This window comes from Pan troglodytes, chromosome 2, assembly GCF_028858775.2.
Source record: "Pan troglodytes isolate AG18354 chromosome 2, NHGRI_mPanTro3-v2.0_pri, whole genome shotgun sequence".
NCBI lineage: Eukaryota > Metazoa > Chordata > Mammalia > Primates > Hominidae > Pan > Pan troglodytes.
In genome coordinates this window covers 15,271,712-15,283,320 of record NC_086015.1, presented here as the reverse complement: position 1 = coordinate 15,283,320, position 11,609 = coordinate 15,271,712, and the positions used below count along the sequence as shown (strand labels likewise).

At 44.4% G+C, this 11,609-nt stretch overlaps 1 protein-coding gene across 7 annotated transcripts in view; it reads right to left on the bottom strand.

The window, feature by feature from the left end:
- Positions 1-238: 238 nt before the first annotated feature.
- Positions 239-11,609, bottom strand: part of HRH1 (histamine receptor H1) — a 125,838-nt gene continuing 114,467 nt past the window's right edge. For 6 of the 7 annotated variants that reach the window (XM_016940006.3, XM_016940001.3, XM_016940003.3 and 3 more), the window contains exon 2: positions 239-4,490. In XM_016940006.3, coding sequence (XP_016795495.2) covers positions 2,992-4,455 — 1,464 coding nt within the window. In that variant the 5' untranslated portion in view covers positions 4,456-4,490 and the 3' untranslated portion in view covers positions 239-2,991. 7 annotated transcript variants of the gene reach the window in all.

The following is an 11,609-nucleotide window of genomic DNA, read 5'->3' as shown; positions in this document are numbered from 1 at the left end:
TTGCCTCGAACTCCTGGACTCCAGCCATCTGCCTGCGTCAGCCTCCCAATGTGCTGGGATTACAGGCATGAGCCACCATGCCTGGCCAACAGCATGTCTCTATGGCACTTAGGGTGCATAAATAGCCAGGAGCATCCCAGCATCTTTTTCATGCTGAGTTAAGACTATTAAATCCACCTCCTGGAAGTCCATGCAGTGCCCGTCTTCAAAAGAGGTCAGAGATTGTCCACAAGCCAAGTAGCCAAATGACCAATTTATTAAAGCCATTAGCCACTGATGGGCTGGTGCTTTCTTAGTGGGCTGGGGCTGACATTTCTGTATCATAGTCTGTTGTCTTTTATACATTCAAAAATTAATTTCCATCGTTCAGACAGGAGTACAAAGAGCAGATTGATAAAGTAGAAAGGAAGCACATTCCAGAATCAGAACTTGGAGCAGTTCCTCAATCTCTCTGGGCCTCAGTTTGCCTATTTGTAAAGATGGAAATCTCCCTCATGAGGTTGTTGTAAAGGCAACATTACATAATGGCAACAATACCATTAGATAACATTAGATAAAACACAAAGCCTGGCACATAATATGTGCTCAGCATGTTTTAAAAATGCATAGGAGTGCCCTCTGTATACCAGACACTATACAAGCACTAGAGACACTGTATACAATAATGCATAGACCTTGTTCCTTAGACGCTGGTAATTTATATTTATTGACCATTTCTTGTTCTTGTCAGACTCAAATCCAGGTCTCTTTGACCCAGAGGCAGAGCTCACAATCAGTTCTCTCCACTAGTTGCCCTGATTGTTCACGATAAATAATGGACACTTAGCCACTTGTCTGTGTGAAGTGCTCTTTTTGAGTGTCCTTTGGTCCTGAGGGACCCTGAGGAGCAACTCTCTCACAGGGAGGTCTTCTGAACAATGGTTTCTGACCTGGAAACAGACCAGCTGCAGCTTCTGAAACCGGGATTAAAGTCTCCTAAACTCCCCCCGTTTTGAACAAGAAGTTTGGGGGATGCAAAGCAGAGTGAGAATGAAGCTTTTTATAAAAAGTAAATCCTTTTGAAAAGACATTTACAAATGTGATGAGAAACCAAAGAGAAACCCCATATCAAACTCTGTTAACATTTGATGGTACATTTCAAAACATCTTCTTAGTCCAAGAGACTCAGAAAGGTAGAAATAAATAAATCACATAGAGTGTGCTTTTAAACATCATATTTTAGGTAGGTAAAAATATCTCACTTTAACAGATCATGCAAAGAGGAACACAAAATACAAAACATCAGCTTGTGCAGGCACTCCATGTGCTATACATATTATGGTTTAGCATCAAGTTTTAAAATATAAATCACAACCAGATTGCAACATAAACACCAAGTAAAACTACATGTTCCTATGTCTTTACTAGTTTTTGCTTAACAGGTATGGCTATGAAAGATTACAATGACTTTTTGACAAACACAACAGAACTCACAGATAAAAATGCACTTGGTTCCTTCAAAGCATCCCCTTCCGTAGGTGCACGGGAACTCCATGTCAGCTGTTCGTCTACTCAACATATTATTCTGAGCTGCCACCACTCTTGGGAATACTGTGTATGTGTATCTGTGCACACTTAAGAGGGCATATTGTTAAAATATTGTATTTATTTTTTTTTGAGACAGAGTCTTGCTCTGTTGCCCAGGCTGGAGTGCAGCGGCATGATCTTGGCTCACGGCAACCTCCACCTCCCGGGTTCAAGCGATTCTCGTGCCTCAGCCTCCCAAGTAACTGGGACTACAGGCATGCCCCACCATGCCCAGATAATTTTTGTGTTTTTAGTAGAGACAAGGTTTCTCCATATTGGCCAGACTGGTCTTGAACTCCTGGCCTCAAATGATCTGCCCACCTCAGCCTCCCAACATGCTGGGATTATAGGCTTGAGCTACCATGCCTGGCCAAAAGGGCACATTTTTGCCTTTCGGAGAAAATATGCTACAATAAGCTGAAACCCCAGAGGATTTGTACTCTAACTTTCTCACATAACTAGCTATGTGACCTTGGGTACCTCTCTCACCTTGCTGAACCTCAATTTGCTCCTCTGCAAACTAGAGTTAGAAAATTACCCTCCTGTGGGGTGTTGTGGGGCTTAAATGAGATAAACCTAGTACAGCCCTCAAAAATATGGCATTCTGCCCCCATTCCTTCTTTTAATTTTTAACGTGCAACCATTCAAAAATATTTCATTTCTCTTTCTTTTGAGGATGCCTTTTGCCACCACTATTTTAATAACCAAAGGAAATTTGGGGTTAAAGACGATGGGTGTGCAAGCTGCATAATTTTCTATCCACTCTAAACATGTTTGAGTAAGAAATAATAAGGCAGAATTTCCAGGGTGGTTCAGACACTGGTTCTGGAGAAAGCTATAAAAGAGGCTCAGAAGAGAAGTTTTCTGAGAAGGGGTAGCCCCTGTGGAACAGCTGTCATGCCTCTCAAGGTGACCCCTGGAAGGGGACAGCAACTATTCGCATGGATAAAGTCTCTGCACAGTTATACAGCTCCATTCCAGGAGGGCTCAAGAGTCCTTTTCAATTCTCCAGTGGAACCCTAGCCACGTGTCTCTTCAGTTGTCAATCACTCGACTCGGAAAGCTTGAATTACAATGAGTCTGAGGCTCCCATAGTTCCTGAGGAGCAGGAGAGTTCCACCCAGGTCTGATTCTCTCTCTCTTTTATTTTTATTATTTTTTTCTTTTTGAACCCAGTTACAAGAAACAGGTCTGACTTTCTTGCAAAGATTCTGCTTCCTCCTCAAAGTTCAATCTCTCTGCTGATCACCGCCATCTGCTGTTCTTCTATGGTGCCTAAGAACTTTCCAAACTACCGAGCCCCTAAGACTGTGGTTTGGATTCCAGAAAGCCCAGGTGCCTGCCTGGCAACACACAGGCCTTCGTCCTCTATTTCCTTGTTGGACATCATAAGGATCATTTTGTTGCATCCCCTCAGAGCCTCCCTTAGGAGCGAATATGCAGAATTCTCTTGAATGTCTTCTTGAAGTTCTCATTGCACAAGGGGTAGATGAGGGGGTTCAGTGTGGAGTTGATGTAGCCCAGCCAGATGGTGAACATGTGCAAATGTTCATTGCAACAATTCTTGCAGAAGGCAATGACCATGAAGAAGATGAAATAAGGGATCCAGCAGAGGATGAAGGCTGCCATGATAAAACCCAACTGTTTGGCGGCCTTCCTTTCGCGGTTCATGTGCAACCCAGATACATACTGTCTTGAATGCGAGCGGAGCCTCTTCCAAGTAAACTTGATGTAATCCAGGCCTGTGTTAGACCCACTCCTCAATTTGCCTTTGCCTGGTGCTGTCTCTGTGGTGGTATCTGAGTCTGTTCGAGAGAAGGATTGGCTATCACCTAACATCTGATCCTCTGATATCTCGCTGGCCCCATGTGTGTTCAGGCCCTGCTCATCTGTCTTGAGCTGGCCATGGCTCTGGTTGACGGCTACATAGTCCCTGCTACTCCCCTCTGCCGCAGTCTGCATGGGCACAATATCAAGTGGAAAGCAGTGGAGTTTGTCTACTTCTCTATCATCCTCTTGGCTGAAGACAACTGGGGATTTCATCTCCTTGGGGGTTTGGGATGGTGACTTCAAGACAGATCCACCACCAGCATCTTTTGGCTTCCTTTTCAGAACCTCCCAGGGAGACTCCTTCCCTGGTTTCTTGGCATCCCCCTTGGGGTTCTCTGGCCTCAGCTTAATTTCTGAGAAGGAAGGGAGGGACCCATTGATGAGCTCGCGGTGCTGGCAGTGTTGTCGTACGGCCTTGTAGATCTTGGCATAGAACCAGAGCATGAGCAAGGTGGGCAGGTAGAAGTTGATGATGGCAGTCATGACCTTGAACCAGGTGACATCATAGAAGTCTGTCTCACACTTGTCCTCTCGGCGCACTGAGGTCTGCTGCATGAAGTGATTCCAGCCTAGAATGGGAATAACCCACAGAAAAGAGAGAAACCAGGCCCCCAAAATGGTGGCCGAGGCTCGGGTCTTGGTACGATACTTAAGGTACCTGAGGGGCTGCTGGACAGAGCGGTAGCGATCAATGCACAGGATGAAGACACTGAAAATGGACGCTGTGCTGGCCACATAGTCCATGGAAAGCCAAAAGAGGCAGAGAGGACGGCCCAGTGACCACTTGGACATGAGCAGGTAGAGGATGTTCATAGGCATGACGACGGCACCCACGATCAGGTCCGCCACCGAGAGGCTGACGATGTACAGGTTCCCCACAGTGTGGAGCTTCCGCTCACTCCGTACAGCATACAGCACCAGCAGGTTGAGCCCTACTGTGACCAAGCAGATAGTGCTCAGGACCACCACCAGGGGCATCAGCTGGGGGCTGGCCATAGTGGTCTTGTTGCCCTCACACATCTTGTCTTCTAAGAGGCAGGAGGAATTGGGGAGGCTCATTGGCGCAAGAGCAGCCGCCAGTTATGGCTCACTCCCTGGGAGAAAAGAGAGAAAAAGTAAGGTCAGAGACTTGGGTGATGAGTGGCCACTTAGTAGCATGATGTTCATCAGACTGGAGTTGTATGCTGTTGGGGGTGATAGACACTGCTGGTTACCTACTCAATAGCCATGTCCCCTTTTCCTTATTCATGCATTCATTTGCTCACTTAACAACTATTTATTGAATTCCTGTCACTCTTCTAGGTGTTGAGAATATAGCTGTGAACAAAACAGACAAAAATGTTTGCCCCTATGGAATGTGCATTCTAGTGAGAGAGTTGGGCAGAAGCAAGACAAATGTGTTTGTAGAAATCTAATTCCGCACATGTTCTGGGAAGGTGGGCTGCATCCTCATGTGTCTAAGCAGAATATAGCAATCCAGTTCCTCTTTACAGTGGCAGATAGAGGAGTGACCATGAGATACCACCATGGCCAAGGAATAGGATGAGGATGTCAAACAGCAGAGGTGGAGTTTTTAGGAACGTTCTTCCTCTCTGACAAATGAGCAAAACAACAAAAATTGTTGTTGCTCACTTGCCTCTATCTCCCTGACAGGATGTGAGGAAGTGATGTCTGAGGCCATGAGAGTCATCTTGGGACCATCGGGAAGGCCAAGAAAATGCCAGCCTAGGGCCTTGCTGTCACTAAGCTGCTGAGCCAACTCTGGAATCTTCTTCTCCCAGACTTATTATTATGGGAAATAATTACATGGGCTTTGTTTTGCTTGGCTTTGCTTTTTTTTTTTTTTTTTTTTGCTTACATCACTGTTGTGGCAGTTCTTACTTGCAGCTGAGACCATCCCTAAATGATATGGAGGAGGTTATAAGGGCACACACCAGAGGCACATAAAGCATGAAATAAATCTAGCATATCTTTTTAGAGGAAAATTCTCAAGTGAGAAGGGGATTATGTTATTGGAAAAGCATATTTGTTATTTTACTTTTCTATTTGAAAAACAAACAATTTTTTTAAATTACATAAATCATGCCAAGTAATATGTAACAAGACCCTTGCTAGTAGGCTGGAAATGGTGGCTCACACCCATAATCCCAGCATTTTGGGAGTCTGAGGTGGGAGGATTGCTTGAGGGCAAGAGTTAAAGGTGGAATGATCACTTGAGGCCAAGAGTTGCAGCCTGGGCAACACAGTGGAATCCTGTCTTTACAATGAAATTTTTAAAAAATTGTCCTATAATACACCTATAGTCCTAGCTACTCAGGAAGCTGCAGTCAGCTATGATCACATCACTGCACTCCAGCTTGGGTGACAGGGCAAGATCCTGTATCTGAAAAATAAAAATGAAAACCCTTTGCTACTAAGGCTCTACTGAAAACGGACTGTATCCTCTGTTATTGGTGATACTCAAGTCGGGTGGTTGGGTGAAAGTAAGTATTAAATCTTCTGGAAGGAGTTTTTAAGTTTTTTTTTTTTTTTTGAGATGGAGTCTCACTCTGTCACCCAGACTGGAGTGCAATGGCACCATCTCGGCTCACTACAATCTCCAGCTCCCAAATTCAAGTGATTCTCCTGCCTCAGCCTCCTGAGTAGCTGGGATTACAGGAGTGTGCCACCACACCCGGCTATTTTTTTTGTATTTTTTTAGTAGAGACGGGGTTTCACCATGTTGGTCAGGCTGGACTTGAACTCCTGACCTCAGGTGATCCACCCACACTGGACTCCCAAAGTGCTGGGATTACAGGCATGAGGCACCACACCCAGCCATTTTTTTTTTTTTTTTTTTAAGACAGAGTCTCACTCTGTCGCCCAGGCTGGAGTGTAGTGGCACCATCTCAGCTCACTGCAACCTCTGCTTTCTGGGTTCAAGTGATTCTCATGCCTCAGCCTCCCGAGTAGCTACAATTACAGGCACCCACCACCACGCCCAGCTAATTTTTGTATTTTTAGTAGAGAAGGGGTTTCACCATGTTGGTCAGGCTGATCTTGAACTCCTGACCTCAGATGATCCGCCCGCCTTGGCCTCCCAAAGTGCTGAGATTACAGGTGTGAGCCACTGCGCCCGGCCAAGTTTTTAGATTTTCATATTCATCAAAAAGTGGTGAGTTTAAAGAAAACTGATAAACCACTAATAAATAGTAAATTTCTCTCAATAATATAGCAAAAAGAAATTATTTTTACATTAAGACAAAGCCAGATAAGTTCTTGAGTAGAAGGCTAGATTTATTTATTTATTTATTTATTTATTTATTTATTTATTTAGAGACGGAGTCTCGCTCTGTCGCCAGACTGGAGTGCAATGGCGCGATCTCGGTTCACTGCAACCTCTGCCTCCCAGGTTCAAGTAATTCTCCTGCCTCAGCCTCCTGAGTAGCTGGGATTACATGCGCCCACCACCACGCCCAGCTAATTTTTGTATTTTTAGTAGAGATGGGGTTTCACCATATCAGCCAGGATCCTTTTGATCTCCTGACCTCATGATCCACCCACCTCAGCCTCCCAAAGTGCTGGGATTATAGGTGTGAGCCACCGTGCCTGGCCTGTAGAAGGCTAAATTTATATAATTTTTTAAGATAAAAATCAAAACCCCAAGGTGTTTGATCCTTGTGGAAGGAACCTTTTAAATGTCTTTGTTGGAAAAAACACCATTTTGGGCAGCACTGATTTTGCCCAAGCTCTACCATTTATTTTCTCAGTGATCTCTTGGCCTCCATCTTCTCATGTGTCAAATGGGTAGGGTGGGATAGACAATCTCTAAAGACTTTTCCAGGTCTCTTTCTTACAGCGGTATTTTTTGATGTCCTCCAGCTCTGAGGTGCCAATCAGAGCAATCCTCTGATTGCTGATGGGGCCTCCTTTGACTTCTTCAAAAGCATCACTGTCTCCTTGGGTGACCCAAAGTCCTGCCCTATGCTCCTGTCACTCTGTGCTGTCGGCCTCGGGGATCTCATCCTCTCACTTACCTACCCCTCAGCCATCACCTCCTATGAGGACAACACTCAAACCCACAGCTCCAGCCTGTATTTTTCTCCATTCCCACATCTAATACCTTGCAGCTTCACCTTCTGCCCTGATCAAGTCCAAACCCTGTGGAATTGTCCACAGTCACTTCTGGAAGGAAGAAAGTAGGCTGTGAAAGGAAAATAACCTGGGGCCCCAAAATCACTTAAGCTAAAGGGAAAAGTCAAGTTGGGAACTGCTTAGGGCAAACCCGCCTCCCATTCTGTTCGAAGTCAGACCTCTGCTCACTGAGATAAATGCCTATCTGATTGCCTCTTTTGGAGAGGCTAATCAGAAACTCAAAAGAATGCAACCATCTGTCTCTTATCTACCTAAGACCTGGAAGCCTCCTCCCGGCTTCCAGTTGTCCTGCCTTTCCCAGCCCTAAGGAATGTTCATCTTGCATATATTGATTGATGTCTCATGTCTCCCTAGAATGTATAAAACCAAACTGTGCTCTGACCACTTTGGGCACATCGTCAGGACCTCCTGTTGCTGTGTCATGGGTGTGCGTCCTCAACTTTGGCAAAATAAACTTTCCAAATTAACTGAGACCTATCTCAGATTTTCGGGGTTCATAAGGCTAAGGAAGTATTGTCTCAGGGATTTTTATTTTTTACTGTTTTGCTCGGAAGGAAGCAGGAAGTAGTTCCCCTAAACACTTCCCCAGCTTGGCATTCTCAAGGTGGCTCTCAGCTCCCTGGCCTCCAGAGGTGTCTCCTTTTTCTCTTTTCCTCATTGTCTGGCACATAGAGGGGAGAGAAGCCATTTTTTATTTTACGTTATTTTTTATTTTTTAATTTTAATTTTAATTTGAGACGGAGTTTCACTCTCATTGCCCAAGCTGGAGTGCAATGGCGTGATCTCAGCTCACTGCAACCTCCTGTCAGAGATGATAAATTCCTCTTCAAAAAGCTTTAGTTCTCTGTTCTTTGTTTCTTAAGACCAACTTCCTTGTACATCCTTGTCTCCTAGCTACCTGTTCTGTAAACAGCCTTCCTGCGTTCGCCAGGCCCAGACAAGTCCAGATATGCCTTCCCACCTAGTAACGGATAGTTCCTCTTCCTTCCCACCTAATAGACCCTATTCAATTTTAAATCTTAGCCAATCGAATTAGCTTAGATTGTGAAGTCCAACCCCAGCCAATGGGGAAAGGACACAGAAGTGCTAGGAACTGCATTAGGGATTAAAAACCCCTGCCCTACCCTGCTTGGTGTGCTCTTGCGATTGTGACTAGCACAAGCTGCACCCTTCTGCAGAAGTAAATTTGCCTTGCTGAGGAATTTTCTGCCTATGTGCTGTTTTTCTTTGTGGCACCAGGCACTTGTTTCTAACAAACTTGGGGGTTCATCTGGGATTCCCATTCTCCTCCGGGGAGGGTCTCAGATCATTTCTCGTGAGGAGATGCAGCCCGCTGCTTTGTTGCGGTGGCCTCAAGGGTAAGGGATCGAGACCCACCTGGTGTGATGAATAAACCTGGACTCTAGCAATGAGGGAAGAAAAGGCAGACAGATACTGTGGCGACCAGGTAACTCTGTGCATAGACCAAGGTAAGAAAAACCTTGGGGGCAGTGAAGTATTTCCTTGGTGGTCAGGACATCCTGGAGGTTCAAAGTGTGTGAGTAAGACACACAATTGAGTGCAGAGCAAGTGCAGAGTCCGGATCTGGTTCTGTAGTCACCTCATATGGCTTAAAGGCAGCTTGCCTGTTGTGGGGTTTATACCAACCTGCCTATGCTAAGAGGGACTTGAAAATTTCCACAAGAGAAGCAGATGGAGAAGGATAAAGCAAAAGCTGAAGAGTGTGAAAAATCTCTAGTAGGAGAGGTTGAGCCCCACAGACTCGCTAGGGTGCAAGAAATCTCTAGTAAGAGAGATTGAGCCCCATGGACTCAGGGAAAAACTCTTTCTCCAGGATGGGAAATACAGCAAGTAAGACAAAAGATAGGAAATATCATGATCATGATAATATACCCTCTGATAGTCCCCTAGGCCTAACGTTAGAATATTGGAAGGATAATGGAAGGACCAAACACAAGAAAAAGCAGCAAATGATAAAAAACTGCTGTTTTGTTTGGACTGAAGAACCTTCCTCTCCCCCAAGCAGCTGCCACCACAGACCCTTCCCCTAAACCTAAAAAAGGAGCTTAAACCACTCTTAGATGACCCTTATGGAGTGGCAGATCAAATCGATCAGTTTTAGGACCCCAGATATATACTTTAGACGAGTTAATGTCTATCTTAGACATCTTATTCTCAGGAGAAGAAAGGAGCATGATACACAGGGCTGCTATGACCATTCGGGAACGTGAACATCCTCCCGGTCAGAACGTTCCAGCGGCTGAACATAATTCCCAGCCCAGGATCCTCAATGAGATAACAACAATATAGCCCATCAAGGAAATATGAGAGACCTTAGGGAGATGATAATAAAAGGAATTTGAGAATTAGTGCCCCGCACCCAAAATCTTACCAAGGCCTTTAATATAAAACAGGGAAAAGATGAGGGACCGATAGAATTTTTAGAAAGGCTTAAAGAGCAAATGAGAAAAATACGCTGGCCTAGAATCAGAAGACCTCCTTGGACAAGGAATGTTAAAGCTCCACTTTGTCACCAATAGCTGGCGAGATATTACTAAGAAATCACAGAACAAATGTTTCAAATGTGGAAAAATAGGTCATTTTAAAAGACAATGTCCCAAATGGGAAAAAGAAGAAAAAGTCATCCCACTTACGGCTTTTGAAGAAGACAAGGGAAGTCAGGGGCTCCATCTTTTTATCTTGAGTCCCACCAACAGCCCTTGGTAAATTTAGAAGTGGGACCTAAACCTAAGCTTATTACCTTTTTAATCGAGTCAGAAGCAGCTCACTCCTCAGTCTGTTATCTTCCATCTAGTGTAACTTGTTCACAAGAAAAACTTTTTACCTCTGGAGTAAAAGGAGAAGGATTTAGAGCAAAAATCTTAGAGGAGACAAAAGTGAAATATGAAAACTGATCAGCTAGCAGCAAATTTCTGTTAGTTCCAGAAGCAGGGACAAATCTATTAGGAAGTGATTTAATACTAAAATTAGGCTTAGGCCTCCAAATCAATCACGGAAAATTCCTCCCCTCCCCTCCCTAATCTTGCTCACCACCGCAGACGAAGAACACATTTATCCCGAGGTATGGTCAAAAGATGGGATCAAGGAAAGTTACAGATTTCTCTGATTCATGTTAAATTTAAAACCCCTGGGGAAGTAGTAAAGAGAAAGCAATACCCTATTCCTTTAGAAGCCAGGGTAAATTTAAAACCTGTAATTGAAGGTCTTCTCCATGATAGGCTTCTTAAATCCTGTATGTCTCCCTGTAACACTCCAATACTGCCTTTAAAGAAGCCAGACAGGTCATAGTGGTTAGTGCAAGACCTTAGAGCTATTAATCAGATAGTACAGTAATAGATTTAAATGATGCCTTCTGGGCTTGTCCATTAGCAGAGGGCAGCCAGGACCTACTTGCCTTTGAGTGGAAAGACCCTCACTCCGGTTGAAAACAGCAATACTGATGGACAGTCTTACCCCGGGGGTTTACGGAGTCTCCATATTTATTTAGTCAAATATTAGAACAAGTCCTAGAGAAATTTTCCCTGCCCTCGTGCATATGTCCCCTCCAGTACATGGATGATCTTCTAATTTCAGGAGATGATAGAAAAGAAGTAGCAGCTTTCTCAACCCATGTCTTAAATTTTCTGTGGGATGAAGGGTTAACGGCCTCGAAAAACAAACTCCAATTTGTAGAACCTGAAGTAAAATATTTAGGGCATTTAATTACAAAGGCAAATGGAAAATTGGGCTTGAACGGATTGAAGGAGGATTAGTCAGATACTGTCGTCTATGGATAGACTCTTATGCCCTGGAAACAAAACTCTTATACAAAAAGCTCACACAAGACGAGCCAGACCCCATCATTTGGCAATTACCAGAAATCCAAAAGGTAAAAAGGTTAAAACATCTATTGGTAACTGCCCCTGTCCTAGCTTTACCCTCCCTAAGCAGCCATTCCATCTTTTCGTCAATGTAAACAAGGGCGTAGCCTTGGGAGTACTTACCCAAAAGCACGGAGGCCACTCCCAACCCGTAGGCTTCCTGTCAAAAATTCTTAACCCAGTAACCCATGGATGGTC